Here is a 21,463-nt window from a genome sequence, read left to right as displayed (position 1 = left end):
CACTTCCCATTCCCATACACTAGATATTTATTATAAATAGTACTGTTTTTGTTGCCTTGGTAGTTGGAACATGAGCAGCATCTATACTTAAGGTGCCAGAGTCTGTCATTCTATAGTCCTTGTTTTAATCACACACAACTTCCTGGAACTTTCACCTGACAGTCTGACATTTGAAGTCCCAGTCTCCAGCCAAGAGTAATTTTATACCAAACCAGCCAGAATTTGAAATATGGCATGTTAATACACTTCATGTAGAAGTGACTTGGCGCATTCTGGTGAAACTTGGTTTGGCTTTGGTCATGTTGCAAGCCTCCAACAATCACATTTTGTGCATGTGCAGTAAATACAATTGCATGGGACTAATGGAAGCACCCGATGAGCCTCTTGTGGGCTGTTCTCTATGTTTCTTTCAAAACAGCATTTCTGGTGGCAGTCACTTCTGCAAGAAGAGTTGAGGAACAAGAGGCCCTCATAATTGATCCACTTTACACAATATTTCATCTGGACATAGTGGTGTTTATGTCTGTGAGGGGGCCGACTCACCACTGCAGCGCCACCAGCCATCTGTCCTGGGAATTAGCTCTTTCTTGCCAGCTAGGTGCCTTCCGTCTGGTGGTGTCTCCCCTCTTTCTTCCAGTCACGGCATCCTCTTTGGGACACTGCCCTCCGGCAGTGCCCACATCAGTCTCTGAGCCCCCCTTCCGGGGGTCGTTGTTTACTCAGCGTGCCATGTCTCAGGCCCTGCAGCCTGGGAGCTTACTCGGCCAGAGTTTCCCTAACCCTGCTTTAACTCCAGGGAGCCTCCTGTTTCCCTGGCAGCCAGGTCCTTACTGCCCTACATCCAGAGCAGCAGCCCAACTTTTTCCTCCCTCCAGGAGTCCTTCATTTTATAGCCCCCAGTTGAGACCTAATCAGTGAGGCCTGCTTCAGCTGGGGCTTTACTCCCAACCCTTGCTCAGGGCTGGGGTTTGCCCTTAAAGGGCCAGTGCAGGGTAAGCGCCCTGTCACAATGTCCAAGGCCTGATTATTAGGCTGAGTTAAGCCCTCTGTTTGAAAAGACTGTTGCTTTCAACAGAATAGACTCCTGGGTATCAAGCTCTGGAGTCAACTCCTTCCTTCACACTGCTGCATCCTCTCAAAAGTGTTTCGACTTCTAATAAGTAACCCAGGGCCAATCCTATCAGCTGCTGTTCTCTACTTTAGGTTAAATTAATTTGTTCATCGCTTGATTTCTTTATTTGCCACCAACCAAACAGCATCCACTTTCCTGCAACCACCCACTCTGTGAAAATTCCACCTTTCCTTCTTGGTATTTCTGGGTCCATTCTTGTCTGTTGCATCTGTACAGCACTATTGGCAGCTCTCGGGTCATGGTGCTTTCGGGTGGAGGTTGTTCCGTGAAAGCTATGCAGTTTGCTGACTAGAGCAATAAAACTAACTGGCTGTGTCTAGACTGGCCAGTTTTTCCGGAAAATCAGCCGCTTTTGCGGAAAAACTTGCCAGCTGTCTACACTGGCCGCTTGAATTTCCGCAAAAGCACTGACTTCCTACTGTAAGAAATCAGTGCTTCTTGCGAAATACTATGCTGCTTCCGTTCAGGCAAAAGTCTTTTTGCGCACAACTTTTGCGCAAAAGGGCCAGTGTAGACAGCTCAGATATGTTTTCCGCAAAAAAGCCCCGATCGCGAAAATGGCGATCGGGGCTTTTTTGCGCAAAAGAGCATCTAGATTGGCACAGACGCTTTTCCGCAAAAAGTGCTTTTGCGGAAAAGTGTCCGTGCCAATCTAGACGCTCTTTTCCGAAAATGCTTTTAACGGAAAAGTTTTCCAGAAAATCATGCCAGTCTAGACGTAGCCACTGTGTACAACTGATGCACGCATATTTCTTCTAGGATGTATTTGCTGTGACATTACACTGTCCAGGCCTTATGATGTTGAATGATTTAGACCTGTCTCCCCTAAATAATTCAGAGAGCTAATTTGTTTATTCTGCTTTTCACATCAGCCCTACATATTTTTTCTATATTTTACACTGTGTTCTCCTTACCAAGGAAGCTGTGAGATACTATAATGATGCATCCAATAGAAAATCCATAGATAGGTGGCTAGAAAGGTGAGAAGGTAGAAAAAAACATGGTTGTCCAAGTTGACTATTTTATTGTTTCCTTTCAGATGGCTGCAATTAAGGAAAAGAATGAAAGCATTGAGAGAGTCTCCTCCTTGACTGCCCAGCTAGAATCAACCAAAGAGATGCTCCGTAAAGCAGTTGAAGAGCTCACAGCCAAGAAGATAAATCTGGAGGCTTCTGAGAGAACAGTGTCTGACTTGACAGTCTGCCTGCAAGAGAAGGAGAGAGCCATTGAAATTACCAATGAGGAAATCAAGAAGCTCCGTTCACGGGTAGATAGTAAGTTGCAGGAGCTTCAGCATTTAAAGAGCGAAGGGGACTACTTACAAAACGTGCAGTCAGAGTGTGAGACACTGAAACTGCAGGTGATAGAAAAACAAAGAGTTATTGAGATCTTCCAAAAGCAAATTGATAACATGACTCAGATTGTGGGCCAGCATGGTCGAACTGCTGGTGCAATGGAGGTGGAGAAATCTCAGCTTCTGAAAGAAATCAGTGACAGGAAGCTGGAAGTACAAGAACTTAAGGTCTGTACATTTTACCATGTTCACCTCTCTTCAGGACAGTATGTTCATTCTATTTTAAAATACATATACTGATATGTTATGCTGCCTACGTTTGCAAGCAGGTCAGAAAATGGGCCTAGGAATCTATAAACATTTAGAAGACCTAGCATGGCTGGGAACATTATAATTAAATCAGTGTAATTTTGATCAGTTTGTATTAAATATAAGAGAAATATTTCTAAGGATACATCTAGACTACAGACTTTTGTCAACAGAAGCTTTGTCGACAGGTACTGTCGACAAAGCTTCTGTCAACAAAGAGCATCCAGACTACAGCCAGTTCTGTCGACAAAGCAAGCCGCTTTTTCGACAGAGAATCTAGCCGCTTTCTTTTGAAAAAGCAGTGTGTATGCGATGGCGCCTTTTGTTGACAGAACTCTATCGACAAAAGGCGTTATTCCTCGTAGAATGAGGTTTACTGCCGTCGACAAAACTGCCACGTTCTGTCGACTTACTGTTGACAGAGCTCGGCGGTAGTGTAGATGCAGGTATAGTTTTGTCGACAAAAGTCCACGTTTGTCAACAAAACCCTGTAGTCTAGACACACCCTCTGTCTGAAGTTAACAGATTATGGGTAAAATACTGGCCCCCCTGAAGTCAATGAGAGTTTTGCCATTGACTTCAGCACTGCCAGGATTTCTCTCTGTGCCTATGTGTCACAGTGGCAACTAAACTGGACTAAATATTAAAAAATGCGCACCTGAGTTGCTCATGTAAAATCATGCTTTTGCATACTTCAAAAGGATAGTTGCATGCAAATTTAAAAATGTGTGAAATTACCCAATTATGCACAACTAAATGTGTGTCTGAGTGCATAGCTTGGCTTTTTATTTTTATAATTATAGTTATTAACGGTTCACAATCCTACTGGAAAGGTATAACAAGTGAGGTTCTGCAGGGGTCTGTTTTAGGACTGGTTCTGTTCAATATCTTCATCAACGATTTAGATATCGATATAGAGAGTACACTTATTAAGTTTGCAGATGATACCAAGCTGGGAGCGGTTGCAACTGCTTTGGAGGATAGAGTCATAATTCAAAATGATCTGGACAAATTGGAGAAATGGTCTGAAGTAAACAAAGACCTCAGGGCTATAGGATACGCTCTAGATGTAACTAAACAAGCCCAATTTTTTCAGTCTTCCTTCATAGGTTATGTTCTCTAGACCTTTAATCATTCTTGTTGCTCTTCTCTGGACCTTCTCCAATTTCTCTATATCTTTTCTTGAGGTCTTTAAAGAGACATTCTAAGCTGCTGGCAAGATGCCTTAGAAAACAAAGGGTTGGTTCTTGGGGCTTACTCAGTTCCAAGGGGCTCAAATCTGTTGGTTCCCATAGTAATCATTTGTGCGGCTCAGCACTGGAGGAGCATTTGTGCCCTCTCCATTGATTTCTATTGGTTCAGGTTTGACGTCGGTCCAGCAGCCAGAGTTTTGTATGAGTCCTAAGAAGGAGTTTTCTACTGCATCATCAGATCCAGAGCTGACTCCCTAGTTCTCTTATAAGCATGGTCCTACGTCTGTTGGTATGGTCCCAGATCAGAGACTTTACAAGTGCTGTATCTGGCCCTATACCCCGCAGGTTTCTCCCTTCAGAGACTCCTATCCATGAACTTCCCACCTCATCTGCAGTAGCCATCAAAATGAAAGGACCTTGTTACTGAGATATTCTGATATACCTCTTCATTAGCTCTGTCTTCTCTCTGTGCTGGAATTCCTATGTTTAGTATGAAACCATCCTTTTCTCCTTGTACTTTTGCTGTTGTGTTGTATGTATGGAGTGCCAGAACTGAGCTATGACTCCTACAACCTTTGGAGCATGTGATTTTTTGGTTTCAAGTGCCACTTTACCATGCATCTTCTCATAGTCACCTCATATAGATGGTATACTAAACACCTTCCCAAAGGCTCAAACCTAGTTTCCATCAACTTGGTAAGAAATCATTTCAAATCCCAGTTCATGCACAGGTTAAAAGGTGCAATCAATCTTCTTAGAAATCTTGTGAGTGACTATAAGAGTTAAAACACAAAACATCCTTGAGTTAGAAATCTTGTAAACTGATTTAGCCACTAACTGAACTCTGACAGTGCATATGGCCCAAGCACATTTTGTTAAAGACAGAAATCAATTGGGTTGGCAGAGGTATAGCATAGGCTGCAATAATCTGTTTATGTATTTATCCCTGCCCATTTTAAGTAAACGTGTCTTTTCCGCCTTAGTTTTCATCTTTGCACCAATTTATTCCATGATAAAAATTAGATTTCAAATAATCCTGATGTGTGTGTATCTTAATTGTTAATTAATTGATTTATTCTAATTTATTTACATAAGTAGATTGTGATGGAGAAGAAAGAAGACAGAATCCGTGAAATGGAGGCCAGATTGAGTGAGCTGGAGCTGGAAAAAGTTAAATCAGTAAACACCTGCACTGAGAGGCTCCGTGCAGTAAAGGATCTGAAACTGGAAAGAGACCAACTAATGAATGAGCTGAAAGTCAGTCGCACTGAGCTAACTAACCTTGCAGGTAGGGAGCCCATATCAGATATCTGCTAAATCAGGCTGATGTTAAAAATAGAAGAGCTGCCTTCTCAATCCAAATACGGCTGCTAGTAAAGTCAAGGGAAAGGTTCCCAGTGACAGCGCACCCGTGGTCAGAGTGCTTCAGAGAGCTAATTCATTATTTGGATTTCTGCTATGGAATGCAGATGGCGTAATCAAGAGGCACAACGGTCAGTGCCTGGTGCAAAAACACCTAGCACAGCCTGACTTTCTGGAGGGCCCATATTAAAAAATCCTGGTAGGTCACAGAGTGTAAACTTTAGCAAGTCTTCCCTAGGTAATATACAGGGAAGCTGGATACTGCTATGTTCTGTCATTGAAATAAACTGATCTGGCAAATCCTATTCATGGTTGACTCTCAAATTATAGTGGGATAGGTTTTAAGTTTTTTTTGTGACTGGCATTCTATAAAATCTAGTATCTTAACTCATCAGAAATAGGACATTAGCAAATGCATTCCTTAAATGCTGTATGTGAAAGGAGCTCAGGATGCCAGGGACATACAGTGTATGATATTGGCAGAAAGTGTCACCGCCGATAACAACCTGCTCAAAAACTCAAGAGTATTTCTTATTACCATGTCACCAGAACTCAAGGAAATCACCCAATAAGGCAGCATTAACATCCAGACCAACCACAATTCACATGCTGTACGATCCAGACATTGTAACAGCCACATGCATTCCCAGATTCCCTCGTTTATTTCAGCAAAGACACACCCACAATACAAACGCCCAGCTCCCCATAGTCATGATCTGATGCACAGCCTTAACTGTGAGCTCAGCAAGATTAGTAGATGGTGACCATCCACGTACTTTTACTTGGATAGTCCGTTCTCAGATTTTGTAGAAGATAATAACAGAGTTGAAGTGGCCTGAGCGAGTGTGGGAGAGGAGCATGAAATGGACTGCCCAGAGCTCAGGAGGGCACACTGTGTGGGAGCTAGAGCTGTAGCAGTTGTGTAGCTTTGTGGAGTGTGATAGGGGATGGATTTGAGGGGGATCAGAGCTATTTGAGGGATGAATTTGAGTTGGAACTGTGCTGGAATAGTTTTGCAGGTTGGGGGAGTGTAAAGAAGGGATGATTTATAGCTATGACAGGCCTGGGCAAAATACGGCCTGTGGGCCAGATGTGGCCCACCAAGCCACCGGATCTGGCGTGTGGAGGTAATGGGGAGCCCCATGCAGGCTTCCCTGCTTGCCCCGCACGCTGCTCAGAAACATGGCCACTGGGCCCCATTTCTGTTTCAAAACTGAAAGGGAGGGAAAGCTTCAGGGGCTGCCCCCCGCCCAAAGCACAATCCCATTGGCCAGTTTCTGGCCAGAAACTGGCCAATGGAAGCTGCCTGTTTGAATAATCGGCAGCCAAGAAGAACCATGCCCCCTCTCCTCACCTCAGTTATTCATACAAGCACATGGCTGTGCAGCCTGTGCATCTGCAGGGTGGGAGGGCAGGCTGGCTGAGAAACACTTTAAGCTCTACAAGCCTTAGCTCTACAGGCAGGCAGGCTGGTATGGCTGCTGGCTGGTAACTCTCCTGGCCAGAGCCTGCCTCTGGCTCCCAACCCCTCCCTACCCCAACCCTCTGCTCCCCCCAAATAACATACCTAAACCCTCTGCCTCCCTCTTGCATCTATACCCCCTCCCAGATCTGGCACCCCAATCTCCTGCCCCAGATCACAATCCCCTACTACCTTAGGTCACATCCAAAACCCCTGCACTCCAGTTCCCTGCCTAGGTCACAACTGCCTCTTTTACCCAAACTCCCTCCCAGATTCCATTCTTCCCCCTGAATCCCAATCCCTTACCCCCAAGCTCCCTTCTGCACCCAACCTCTATCCCAGACCCCACAGCTGGCCATGGAAGAGTGCAGGCCTTGACCACTTTCCAAAATCTTGGAATGGCCTCCCCGTCAAAAATTATTGCCCACCCCCGCTATGACAGGACATAGAGCGGGTTGGAGTTGTGAAAAAAAAACCTTGACAGCATGGGCACAGGTCAAATATTTTGTCTCGCTTATAGCTATGCCTACACCAGCTAGCGATGGGCAGTCTGATTCCTGAGCAGCACACAGTGAAGAAGTATAGCTTTACAGTCATACTGTAGAATGGTAACTTTAGAGAATAGCTAGGAAATGCATCTCATTTTGTTCCAGTAAAAAGCAGGCTTCTGATTACATCATAGCAATGCAATGGAACAGAACTTGTTCAATTTGTTAGCATCTTTTCTAGGTTAATTGCATAAATATTTCTTTTAAGGGATTAAACAGCCCATCTCTATAACCTTTGAGTAACAGGTGGTTGATTTGGAGGTCACTTTGCACTTTCGTTCAATTCAATGTGCTTACATTGAACAGAGGAATATGAAAATGTAAAGAGGAATTATCGAGACAAAAGTGAAGAGATGGAAGGTATCATAAGCAAACTCAGAATGCAATTGAAATCTGCCCAAGCTGAACTGGAACAAACCAGAGCCACTTTAAAGACTATGGAAGGATCCGATGGCCATGGTAACTTTGGAAGGGTTTTTAAGGGTTTTTTGGGGGGGAGGGGTCTTTTAAACAAGAGGAATATATACATATATTTATTCCTTCAATAGAACTTATTAATGGTATTTCAAATATTTTATAAAAGGAGTAAAAACAGTGACATATGCAGACACTTTGTTGTTTTATGGTTTACTAGGGATCAAATTAAGTCAGGAAATTTGGAGCTGAATTTCCTCAAAGTATGAGTTTAGATTCTACTATTTGTACTGATATCACAGTCACCATCTAGGCAAAACGCCTGTTGACCCTACTGGGAAGTTTGCTCATATAAGGACAACAGGATCCCAGCCCATAGTCCGTTTTTAGTGTATTATTGACAATTGATTTCTAAATAAGAACACAGAAAATATCATGCCTGTTCCATTTTGTTCATAAAGGACTAATCCACTGGGAAACTTGTCTTTTACAGCTATGAAAGTTGCAATGGGGATGCAGAAGCAAATCACAGCCAAGAGAGGACAGATAGATGCATTGCAGAGCAAGATTAAATTCTTGGAGGAGGCAATGACAAATGCAACTAAGGTCACAAGAGCTCCAAGTAAAAGTATTTAACTATATTTAGATAAATAGTTCCAAGTAGAGATCCAGGGCCAAATTCGGGGATAGTCCAAGAGAGACCAAAGGGAGTATTAGTTACACCTTCATTTGGCTTCCATCAGTTCTATGTTACATCAATCAGTCGGTCTCCAGACTTAGATTCCCTTAGACTTAGGGCCTAATTCTCATATGCACTAAGTTCTCTAGTGATGTAAAAGAGCCCTAAACTGGGTGTAAATATAATTTACTGCCAGAGCAGCTTAAGGTAACTTTGGTGTAAATTAGAATCAGGCCCTTAATTACTTATAAACTCTTTTAGACTCAAGCCCTATTACCAACTGACTTCCCTTTCTTGCACATCCCTCTGAATCTGGCCCTTGGTGCTTATCCTTACTTTTACCTTCCAGTTTTGTTTGCTGCTGAGTTTAAGATACTTGCTCCTATCTGAAAAATCCACCCAAAAGTGATTTGGGTTTGTTCTACTCAGTAGCAGGCAATTATTATATTTATTAGCTAACATACCCTGATTGACAAAAATTGTCAGACAGCTACACTAACTTTTCATATTTTCTTTAAACATTATTGTTCATACGATAATGCCAGACCGGGTGCTTGCTTTGGAGACTGTTTAGCAGGTTTTGTCATAAATCAGATTCTCGGCATTTCAAGTTTTGGTAGGTTCTGCTTAGCAGTTTCTTAATAGTGAAGCTCTCTCTAGTGATTCCAAGACACATAAGTGATTTAGTAGAGTTGACTGGATAATCACGTAGAAGTGGTCACAGCAGTTCATCCTCCTCTGCTAGCTTTAGATCTCGTCAGCTGTGTGGAGTTTGACAGGTTTTTCTTTGGTATTGGGCAATGGAAGAGCTTATAAAAGTGAACTGTGGAGCATGTGTGCGCGCATGTACTCTCAAAACTTCAAATTTCTGATTTTAAATGGTTCAAGGTTCTGGGGGGTGACAGCCAAACTCTGAGGGGTCATTTTCCTCTTGTGAAAACTCCTGTTTCTAAGTACAATAACTGAGCTTCTGGAAAGATTCACTGAAAATTGTGAACACTATAAACTACTTCAAATCACTAATCTTATTGAAAAGAGATGTGTATAACCTTAGTAATCTCATATTCATGTTGGTCTGTATCTCTACAAATGCAGGAGAAGCATTATCTGAAAGAAGAGAAAAATAAGCTAAGCCAAGAACTGAGTTGCATTGCAACAGAAAATAACAAGATGGCTGGAGAACTGGAGATCCTAAGGTCACAGGATCGCCGCTTGAAAGAAAAGATTGCTAACATGGAGGCAGCTCTGGATAAGGTAGCTCTTGGTTCCATCAGACTTTTTTGTACTACTTCCTATGAAGAAAGGGGATTGGCATTTTTATCCATGCTGCAGTAAGGAACCAGTGGGGTTGACAGAGGAGACAGAGACAAGGTGGCTGTCAGGGTGATTAGGATGAGGCACCTAGGGAGGGAGGGAGTTATTCACACAAGCACATGGCTGTGCAGGTGTAGGGCAGACAGGCTGAGAAACATTTTAAGCTCTTCAAGCTTTAGCTCTACAGGCAGGCAGGCTGGTTTGGTTCCTGGCTGGTAAGTCTCCTGGCCAGAGCCTGCCTCTGGCACCCCAGCCCCTTCTTTCCCCAACCTTTGCCTCCCCCCATCAACATACCCAAACCCTATGCCCCCCTCTTGCATCTATACCTCCTCCCAGATCTCCTGTCCCAGATCACAATCCCCTCCTATCCTAGGTCACATCCCTAGGGAGACTACAGCTGTGTACACTATAGGCTTTTAGCAACAAGGCTGTGACGACACAGCCCCCTTGCTAAAAGTCAGCACATGTGAATGCCATTTGTCAGCACTTTTGCAGACAAAATACTTCTAGCCCCCACAAGTGGCTTTCGCTTTGTCAGCAGAAGAAAGCTCCTGCCGACAAAGCAGCGTTCATATTTACAATTACCAAGGCAAAACTTTTGTCATTGGATGGGGGGTGGTAAATACCTATGAGTGACAAACATTTTGTTGACCAATTGCGAGAGTGGGGAAGATGGATCAGACTCACAGCTGACACTACAGGCATTGTTAATGTTTTTAGCACAGCTTTGTTGGGTGTAACAGAATATACATTAATAATACAGCCAACTAACAAAGGCGTAGGCACAGGGGAGACTGGTGCTGTCTGAAAGCGAGTGGGTAAAAACTAACTGTAAACAGAGTCAGAGCCTATTTAAAGCAGTGGGTAAAGATCACACAGATGGTCAGACAAGATAGATCGGCGCTATCTTACCTGCCCTGGAGTGCCTCCACTGTGTAGACATCATCCAATGTAATTGATCAACCTGCTGCTCATAAATTATTTCTGAGTTGAAGGTTGAAATGGAAACTACCATGCAAATAAGAGGCAGCTATTTATGGGTATGAACACACTTCACTGTTCTTCAGTGAACACAGAGAATCAGCTCCCTGTTTGCCATGTGGCCATGGTAAAGAACAACACAAAGAACCTCAGTTTCTTCTAACACTGAACAAGGAAATTTATTAGAATAATGAAAACACCCTCCCTAGAGCTTCCCCATCTCTCTCTGCCTCACTGTAGAGCAGGGGTGGGGAACATCAGGCCTGGGGTCTGGATATGGCCACTGGCTTTCCTGGATCCCCCGAGGCTCAGGCCCCCCCCCTTCCATTGCGGAGCTAGTGCAGGCACTCTGGCCACCCTGCTGCCCCATCACAGGGCTGGAGCACACAAAATCAACAAGGTTGGGCCCTTCTAGGCTCTGGCGTGCAAGGGGAATGTGTGTGGGGGTCTTTCTCCTTCTCAGTCAGGGGCCACATCAGTGAGGGGATTTTGTTTTTTTGCTTCTCACTTGTGTGTGGCCCCCGACTGATTTTTCTGTGGGTCAGTGGCCCCCCGATCCAAAAAAGGTCCCTCCCCGCCACTATAGAGCTTGGGCTCAGAAACTTCTCCAGCTCCTGTTGCTTACTTGCCTGCTACCGATTAAAAAACAAACAAAAAACCACACCAGGATCCATATTATCATATCTGCCCACATTTTGCTACTATAAACAATTTATTTAACAAGTTGTATTATTTAAGCGTAGAGATTCAAACAAGTCACTAACTCTACCCCCTCACCCACTTCAAAGCCTGAGGAGGATTTGCCCTGTTAATACACTTGAATTACCAAATCCCGGAGGTGTTCAGGATTCTTTCCAACAGGAATACCACCTTTCGCTAAGATTGTTGTGTGGGTATCATTGTTACTATGGTCCTATGGCAATTCAGCAGTCTTTGGAAACTCTGCAGGGCCAGCATCTGGTCTTTTATTTCTAGAAAGCACCTACCACACTGGTGGCTCTGTACAAATAAAAAGTGTCTTGGTATGTCCCCGTATTCTTAATAGAAAGAAAGGATTTAAAACATTTAATAGAACACACAAAAAAAGGTTAATTAAAATCTCATATTCTCTCTTGCAGGCATCTATGCAATTTGCAGAATGTCAGTGCATAATACAATGTCAGGAGCAAGAAGCTATGCGCTTCAAACTACAACACACTTTGGATGTAAAAGTAAGTTCTTTATAGCTAATATGTGGAATGAAAAGTATAGGCACTTCATCTTGATTCCAGTTTTAATACTGTCTAGTGCTATTCCGAAATAACTTAGTCCATGTCTGCACAGCAGGCAGTTATTTCGAAATAGTGTCAAAATACTGTCAAGCTGGAGACTTCTTACTCCAACTCCTGTACCCCGCATTGTATGAGGAATAAGGGAAGTCGGAGGAAGAGTGCTCTATTTCAAAATAAATGCTGTGTAGACGCTCCAAATAAGCTATTTCAAAATAAGATATGCAATTGACGTAGCTCAATTTGCGTAGCTTATTTCGAGTTAAGCCCTGTGATACTCCTGAAATATTCTGACAGCTTCAGGTAAATTAGAATTGGAGAGTTTTATTGAATTATATATAAAACGTAACAATACACCCAGAACAGTAATGCTATTTAACTTGACATTAACATTTGGGGCAATTTTTTTTGTGGCAAGTCAACCAAGTGCTGATTTCCCTGTCTTGACTATGCATCACTTCACAGGCACACTTCTCCCGTTAGCCCTCATCTGCAAGCCTGTAAGAACTGCACACAACTTTCATAGGGATGTGACCACACCCTGGCATAATAAGGGCTGGCTTAATAAGAGGATGATGCTTTTCCAGGTTAACATCACTCCTGCCTAGGGCTGACATAGTAGCAGAAACAATCTCTTTCTATATTACCCCTGCCTATGACCACTTTGATAACAGAAATAATTTTTAACCATGCCAGGGTCCCCAAATAGAGCCCTTCACTACATAAGAGTCTATATTAAACTCTGGTGTCTTCTCTCCTAGCCAGAGCTCTTATTCTGTCCCTGTTTGTTCTCACAACCCATCTTCCCAGCTCATCCTAGTTGGAGTTTAACCTTCCAGTACTGGCCTGTAGCTGCAGGCCCAAACTCCATCCAAGTTTCTCCACACAAGCTGCCCATCTCTGGAATTCTCTCCCTTCACAGCTCCCTTCATCTCAGGGTCATCCCCACAGGAGGCCTTCACATACTCTGCAATTTCGCTATGCTATGCTGTGCTCCCCCTCCTGCAGCAATCACCCTGTTCTCTCTCAGGGGTATCACTTTCTATAATCAGACCTGGCTCATCCCCAGCCTTTAAGGCAGGGGTGGGGAATCTCAGGTCAGGGGCCAGATGCAACCCCAGCTTACCTGGATATGGCCCCCAAGATTCAGGGATCTCCCCCCTCCCCCACATTGGAGAGTCTGCACTGGTGCTCCAACCTCCCTGCCACCCAGCCACAGGGCTGGAGCACACAGAATCTACTAGGGTGGGCCCCCTTAAGCTCTGGTGTGTGAGGGGAATGTGGGAAGTGTCTTTTTCATTCTCTGTCAGGAGCTTCTCATTTTGCTTCTCAATTTTGTGTGGCTCCCAACTGATTTTTCTATGGGTCAGCAGCCCCCCTCCCCCCCCCCCCCCGACCCAAAAAAGGCTCCTCACCCCTGCTTTAAGGGATGAGCCACCCTGTGGCAGCTCCTAAGAATTGTTATCCCTGAGTGGTTCCCAGCTAGACAACAGATGGAAGCACCACAGCAGTGCATGGAATTGTGAGCACAAAGCAAATTGCTGGAAGCGTTTTCAGTGTGATTAATGGGGCTAAATGGGTCACTTTTGAGAATCTTGGACAACGGTCCCATTGTGCAACACACCGTAAAAAGCACCTAACAAAGACAATCCATGTCCCAAGTGTTTCATCTGTCACCATTCTTTCTGCTTGCACATGACTCCTGTTTTTCTTCAGGAGCTACAGGGCCCAGGATATACATCAGGTTCCACTTCTGGAAAGCCACGCCACATACTGCCACTTTCTCATCCCCACTCAACTGTGCCACCATCCCAAGCCTTTGCAGGCTTCATTCCGCACGTGAGTATCTGCTCTAGACTGTGAAGTCGGCATGACGACGAGTTGTGCTGAAGTTCAAAAACAGATGTTATTTGCATTTGGGGTTTTTCAAAAGAAGATTCTTCCCTATCAGGATTAACTAATTTCCTAGAATTTCTCTTATATTCTGGACTTCTTTGTTTTCTTTTTATTAAGCTAAGACCATCTTAAAAGCAGCTGGACAATAAAAACTAGCTAACTTTTTAAAACAAATATCCTGACTTCTTTCACTAACACCACTTTTCTCCCTTTCTGTTGTAACTCAGCACAAACAATGCAAAAAAGATTAATAGGATTTCCAGCGTCCAGCCAATTGTGTTTTCTGGTTCTCATGCACCGGTAAATCCTGAAGTATTTGGACTGCAAATTCTGCAAGAGAATGTTTAAAATGTTTCTCCCTATACTGGCATTCTCTATTTTTTTCCTTTTCGTTTGGCAGGTTTTGTATTAATATTAGATTATGTAATCTTCCTCCCTTCTTTTTAAATACACCTAAATCATGGATTTAACCTACAACTTGTGCAGAAAATAATTCTCCATTATTTTCTGAGCAGTTTTTATAGGATTCTCCATAAAGGACATGACCCTTCTCCTACCCAGGTAAATGGGAGTCTGCATTACCTTTGGCAGCAATTGGATCAAGCTCATACACATTAAAACACAGCAGAGTGTGGGTTTATCAGTTGCTATGTGCACACTTTATTTTTTAATCAGTAAATATGTACTGAAGGACCAATTCTGTCCTCACACCGTTCCACTGATCTCAGTAGGAATTGCACTTAACTAAGGCCTTGAGCAACTCTCTGAATCTGCACCTGGCATGTCCCCTTCATGCCCAACTACTTTCATATGCTGGGAGGGCCCAAAAGTCACAGAGAAATCCACCTAGCCATGGGGAAATAGGAGGTACTGCCAAGAAAGTCTGCAGTAATTTTTTCTGTCTTGCTTGCCTTGGACATTCACATTTCCTACGGAGACAGCTGTGGCTCAAGGGAACCCCAATAGCACAGCTCCTATAGGAGCTATACTGTCCAAGTCCACAGATTTATGGGAGTGGGTAGCAGGCACCGGTGCCTAGAGGATGTGGCCTGGTGAGGCCAGAATTGGACCCTATCTATTTACAGTATATTCCACTTTATCTTTGCCCGGTCCAGTGTAAAACAAATGCTGACATTTAACTTTAAAACACTAATGCCCCCACTTTAGTAGCTCAAGTGCAAAAGGTTTTTATTGTTTTTCAGAAAAGAAATGGTTTGATCACTCTACATCAGGGCTAGTTTCCCTTTCACGCAGCTGAGAAAACATCATTACAGGATTATAATTTTGTGGCTAAGGCGTGTTTGTATACTCTAGCCTATGAATTGTCTGTTTGCTCTGTCCGTTGAATGATTGCAGAAACTGCTACCTCCTTCCGACTGAGTTTTCTCAGAACCGAGAGCAGATGGAAAATTCGAAATAAGCTTTGACCAAAGTTTAGCCTTCTATCACTTGCAGCCATTCACTAAAAAAGTTTTATTTACCAACTTCACTTGCTAACATGCCCCTTCTTCTGTATAGAAAGCATGTGAACCAAGTTTAATCAGTTGGCTCCAGTAAAATCAATGGAGTCATAGACAGCATGCAGTTGGCCTTTCTGAGTATGTCTACACTGCAATTAAAAACCTCTGCAGATCGGTGCCAATTGATTCTGCCTAAGGGGCTGTTTAAGTGCAGTTTATATGTCCAGACTCAAGCTTGTGCCCAAGCTCTGGTACTTTGTCCCCCTAATGCTCCCGCAGAGTCCCAGAGCTCAGGCTCCACCCAAGCCCAAATATCTACACTGCAATAGCCCCCTGAGCCCTCGCCAGCTGACACAGGCCAGCTGTTGGGCGTGTAATTGTAGTGTAGACGTAGCCATTCTAAGCAGGCTGGCAGCACTAGTAAGATTGTGTGACACTTCACATGATAATCTTCTATTATTAGAGGCTTATAATTTCACCAAATTGTAACCATTTAGGCTGAATATTTTTGTATCAGGTCTGTTTCAAGCTGACTTAAGGGGAAAAAATCCTTTACAGCCAAAATAGTTTAGCCATTGAGGCTAAAGAAAAATGCACTGTTGCGCCCATGTTGAAAAGAACTCTGGCAACCTTCTCTTTGGGAAGCACAAGCCCACTAATAGCATGTTCCTCATTTTCATAGTGCCTGACTTGAGCCCCGGGAGTCTTGGTTTGCAGAATTGCTGAGCATTATAGCTGCAGCTGAAGTCAATGGGGTTTGGGCTTCCAATATACACAGTTCTATACAATGCTAAATAATCTGAAAAATCTGATCGTAGGGGTCTCAGAATAAACACTATAATTAGAGGAAGCTTTTGACCTTGAAGTCCCTTTACCACTGCTCACTGTGTGTAACATGGAAGTAATACCAGCCCCCCATCTTACGGGAGTGTTGTGATAATACATTCATTCATATTGGTGAACACTCAGGCCTGGTCTGCACTGGAAGTTTAGGTCAAACTTAACCACATTAGGTTGATTTTCTAAACAGTGAGTCCACACCACCAAGCCTATTCTATTGACTTTAAGGGCCGTTAAAGTTGATTTAAGTACTCCCGCTTTTCACAAGGAGTAACAGTAAATTTGACCTTGCCTGGTCCACTTTAGGGTAGTGCAGACACAGCGCTGTGGAAGTTGATGTCTTGGCCTCTGGGAGGTGACCCACGGTGTCCTGCTGTGACCACTCTGGCCAGGACTTTCAACTCTACTGCTCTCCAGGTGCACAGGAAAATCCACGGGAAAATTTGAATTTCATTTCAGGTGTGGCCAGTGTGGCAAGCAGACCTCAGAGTAGGTTGCACACCTGAGCGCAGCACACCTGACCCATGAGTTCCATGAATTCCCAGGGTTGCAAACAAGCACCAGCATGGAGCAGGCGGGAGATCCTGGACCTCATTGCTGTATGGAGAGAAGAATCTGTTCTCACAGAACTACAACCCAGCAAAAGAAACACAGATATCTATATCAAGATTGCAAAGGGCATGGATGAGAAAGGATAGGCCAGGGATTCCCAGCAGTGCCACGTGAAAATAAAGGAGCCGAGGCAGGTGTACCAGAGGACAAGGGAGGCAAATGGATGGTCTGGGTCATCACCACAAACATGCCAATTTTATGACCAGTGTCATGGAATCCTAGAGGGGGACCTGACCAGTTTCCCAAGCCAGTTTGTGGATTCCTCCCAAGACACATCTCGGGCAGCAGCGTGGGGGACAGTGTGGATGAGGAAGAGTGGAAGGAGGAGAATGGGGAGGCATGCCTTATTCCATTCTCCGCGGTAGGACACCTTTCCATGCCTCCACGTCAAGCCAGCAGGAAGTGCTCTGGCATCACTGCAACACAAAGCATTGCAGCATACGGTCTGGTTTCTGGCCACATTCAGTCAGCATCCACTCCCAATCACTCTGTGCAATTTGGAGAAGACTGATATTGCACGTGGCAACCTGGATGAAGTAGGGAAACCTATTAACTGATGCCTCAGCAGTAAACCTCCTTTTGCTCATCCCCAATGAAGCATGGCTTGAGCCCCTGCCATGCCCTCACACCCAGCCCCCCTTCCACCTAGAGGCTCCTCAGTGTCCACGTGAGTCCACACCACCTGGACCTCCTCCCCTATCCTGCCCGCATACACCTGCAGGAAGGGAAAGTTGCATTCTCCCAGCAAATAGGGGTGCTGAACTTTCGGTCACTGCCTGAGCCCCTGCCCTGCCTTGTCACCACACCAGACCCCATCCACCCTGTAGGCTCGAGTCCCAACCTGTCCTTTACCATGCCTGCCACCAAAACAAGTCCAGCTCCTCCCCTAGGATCTCTTTGGGATACCTGCTGCATAATGGGTGCTTAAATGCATAACTGTGGCCTTGAACATAACACATTCCTATGGCATTGAGACAGACCTCCCTTTAGGCTCAGAGATTAGGTTTTACACTCGACAGTTCATCTCCTGTAAAGTCTGCCCTTCATTTTTCATGACAGTGGGTGCGGCAGCATGTGTGCTGCAGGCTCCCTGGCTCCTCCAGCTGTCCAGCTAGCACAAAGCCAGAGGTGAAAACACACTGGGGATGACATGTTCAAGGAGCAAATCAGTCCACCCACTTGGACAGAGAGCAGTTAAGTGAGTGGAAGAATGTGCTGCCGCAAGAGATGCGAACAGAGCGTGAGGACAGGAGAGCAAGCAGGGAGCCCGAAATGAAGAACCAGGAGAGTCTTGGCTATTATGGCAGATGTGATGACCCGCATGGCAGACTTCCTGCACAGCCACATGCACAGGCATCCACACTCCCTCCTACCCAGATTCCATAGCCTCCTCTTCTAGGGGCCCTGGAATGCTGCAAGGGAATCAAGGGAAACCTCACACAACCCCACACATGCATCCTAGGGCAAAAGGCTGTCCTCCTCACACCTGTGATTTCTGCACAGGGGGATTATAATACGCCACTTTCCCTTCTCTTCCCCCCTCCCAAAGCTCTGTCCTGAATTCCTTTTCTGCCCCTACTTCCCTGTGTTCCCTAAATAAAAAAGCATGATTTCTGAGCAACGGTCTCTTTATTAAACTTAAAAAACAACAAATGAGTCTGGTAGCACTTTATAGGCTAACACAATATATAGATAGTATCATGAGCTTTCCTGGGCACAGCCCACTTCTTCGGATGACCCGAGTTTTGAGTTTAGGATGTGCAGACCCAAAATAAATAGAGGAGAAGGGAGAGTGGGGAAGGGGGGGGGGGCGGGAAACAAGGAGCAGAGGGTAAGAAAATATCAAAGGGAAAAACAAGTAGGCAGAACTGGTCATCTATAAGCACCTGAAGATTGGATAGTTAAAAAGAAGCTGATCAAAGGATAGCAATAGCTAGGAAGAGTACTAACGCAAGAATCTACACAGACAAAGAGCTGTTTGCACCTTCATTGAATGTTAGGTTGATAATGTCCCAGCCATCCCTCATCTGGATGGAGGCCATCAGCGTGAGACTTGAACTTCTGGATGAATTGTAATTCCAACACCTCTCTGTGTATTTGACTTGTAGAATTGGTTTGGACAAGACAGCCACCTGGAAATCTTTTAAAGTGTGATTAGGTAGATTGAAGTACTCTCCAACAGATTTCTATATGTTCCCTTTACGTATATCTGATTTGTGTCCATTAATTCTCTCTCGTAGGTACTGTCCAGTTTGTCCAATATATATTAAAGTGGGGCATTGCTGGCATTTGATGGCATAGATGTGCAGTTGAATGATCCTCTGATTTGATAGCTTATGTTGTTGGCTCCAGTGATGAATTTGCTTGTATAGATATGAGGGCAAAGTTGGCACCGTGGCTGATTGCAGGGCTGGGTTCCTGGATGCTTATGATGTGATTGTGTAGCATGGTTACTGGACACTGTCTTTCCTCTCAAGCGGGCTGGGGAGGGAGGGGTGAGTGCATTCTGGGATGCTGACAATATGTACCCAGAACCATCCACTGCACAATTTTGGTCCCAGCGTGCACTGGGAGCATAACCCACGATGCAAAGGTGCAGCAGAAACTGTAGGGTAGCTACCCACAGTGCATTGCTCTCAAAGTCAACGGTAGCCACCCCACTGGGGATGCATTATGTCAAACTATGTCAAACTCTTACACACAATGGGGACATGCACCTTGACTTTACAAAATCAGATGCTAGAAAACTGACTTTAATAAATTCAACCTTATCTCTCAGTGTAGACAAGGCCTCGTACACTGTAGTGAGGAGTACCTGAGAAAAGCTGATGAGGAAATTAATAATTCTGTCTTCAGAGCAGGGTTTGACTAGAGTTCACTAAGGCCTAGGGCCACACATTGCACAACCAGGAGAAAAGAAAATGTTGAATTTAATAAAATGTAATAAATACAGAATTGACTTTTCATTGAGTGAAGGCAAAAATTTGCAGTACTGTGTATATAATCATGCTGCATTTTTTTTCTTTACAATATTCTGAAAGAGGCACATGTTAGGATATAATATAGTCATATATATATATATATAAAGTATTTTGATTAAATTTCCATATACCTTCCATTAAAAAAAGCTAAAAGAGCTAAATAACTAAGAGGAAAAAAGAAATGTCTGTCATTAGCTGGGTATATATAGGCTCTGGAAAGTTAAATTGCCATTTACATTTTTTTATGAATGAATATTTAATTCAGATGCCACCCAAGCCAGGCATTGTGAAGGAGGACCCACTGCGAGATTTAAAGCGGCTTCTCCAGGAATTGAGAAGTACGATTGATGAGATTCCCTCCATGGTTCTCAGTAAGGAAGACAGCGATGGCAGGCGAGAGTCACCTTTAGCTTCCTTGAGGAACACAATGTAAGAAGCATGTAAATGACTCTGGACTTATATAGCCTTCTGAAACTAAAATATGTCTGCCCAAATGCTCTGGGAGCAGTCCAAGATGCTACTCGACAGGAAACCTGGGTTTAGCACTGAACTCCAGGTACCCGGAGAGATTGGCCATATTGCTCAAATTCATTAGCCACTTTCTGGGAGAGGAGTAAGAGTATTTATAAGAGTGCAGAAAGAGAATGGTGGCCCAAATTAAAAAGATAGGCAAGGTATCTGCTCCATTGTCTACTGAATCCCTATCACAAGCTGATGATGAGAACAATGGCTGTGATGGAACTAGAAAATGACTGCATCCGTTGCACCCCAGTGATGCTTTGTTGATTTACATTTCATGTAAGCATTTCAGATTTTAATATAATTTGTGAGCCCCCTTCTTCTGTATTGCGGATGTATCCTTTCATTTGGGAGACAAGCAAATGGTTTCTTCATGCCTTAATGACGTCCATGATCATGTTAACTAACAAATCAACCCCGCAGCATTTCTTGTGAAAGCCTGATGCTCTGGCCAGAAACAGACAGTTTCTAAAGGTGAACATCATTCATGACTTTGAATTAGAATATATTCCTTATTTCAAAAATAATTTTCTCGCACAACATGTAAAATTGGGGCTTGTGAGACCAGTCATACATCCCATATATCATGTTCTCATGCTTTTTTGGTTGAGGGACTGTTTTGATTGAGGAAAAAAAAATCAGCGTCATCAGTAATTCAGCATCAAAACCTCTTGAGAGTCTTCACAGTCATGTCAAGAGAAGAATGTTTCAGAACACAGTGGAATTAATAGTGTTGATTTTCCGATGTCTGGATTATATGATTGTTTGTGTTGTATCTTTCTGATGGAAGTGAGATAAACCACTGTTTTGTTTTTTTGTTACTAATTCAGCCATAAGTTAAAGAAATGGTTTTCAATATCTACCAAAAGGACCACAAATCTTTGACATTTTGCAAAGAACAGTTTCATTGGAAAGATTTGTCACTTTGGCTGTGTCCAGACTCAGGGGTTTTTTCGAAAAAAGTAGCCTTTTTTCGAAAAAACTTCCCCTGCGTCCAGACTCAAGCCGCGTACTTTCAAAATTAAATCGAAAGAACACGGCTTTTCTTTCGATGGCGGTAAACCTCATTTCACGAGGAAGAACGCCTTCTTTTGAAAGTTCCTCTTTCGAAAGAAGGCGTTCTTCAATGTAAATAGGGCTTCTTCAAAAGAGAGCATCCAGACTCACTGGATGCTTTCTTTCGAAAAAGCAAGCCGCTT

At 43.8% G+C, this 21,463-nt stretch overlaps 1 protein-coding gene across 2 annotated transcripts in view; it reads left to right on the top strand.

The window, feature by feature from the left end:
* CCDC158 (coiled-coil domain containing 158) overlaps nt 1-21,463 on the top strand; it is a 61,002-nt gene that overhangs the window by 24,404 nt on the left and 15,135 nt on the right. For both annotated transcript variants that reach the window (XM_075929438.1, XM_075929437.1), the window contains exons 13-20: nt 2,172-2,654; nt 5,027-5,216; nt 7,607-7,759; nt 8,208-8,320; nt 9,489-9,647; nt 11,807-11,899; nt 13,673-13,795; nt 20,011-20,174. In XM_075929438.1, the coding sequence (XP_075785553.1) occupies nt 2,172-2,654; nt 5,027-5,216; nt 7,607-7,759; nt 8,208-8,320; nt 9,489-9,647; nt 11,807-11,899; nt 13,673-13,795; nt 20,011-20,174 (1,478 nt within the window). The remainder of the gene's footprint in view (nt 1-2,171; nt 2,655-5,026; nt 5,217-7,606; nt 7,760-8,207; nt 8,321-9,488; nt 9,648-11,806; nt 11,900-13,672; nt 13,796-20,010; nt 20,175-21,463) is intronic.

The sequence above is a fragment of the Pelodiscus sinensis genome, chromosome 5 (assembly GCF_049634645.1).
Source record: "Pelodiscus sinensis isolate JC-2024 chromosome 5, ASM4963464v1, whole genome shotgun sequence".
In the NCBI taxonomy this organism is placed as follows: Eukaryota; Metazoa; Chordata; order Testudines; family Trionychidae; genus Pelodiscus; species Pelodiscus sinensis.
The sequence above is the reverse complement of the archived record's forward strand: the minus strand, read 5'-3'. Positions and strand labels throughout refer to the sequence as shown.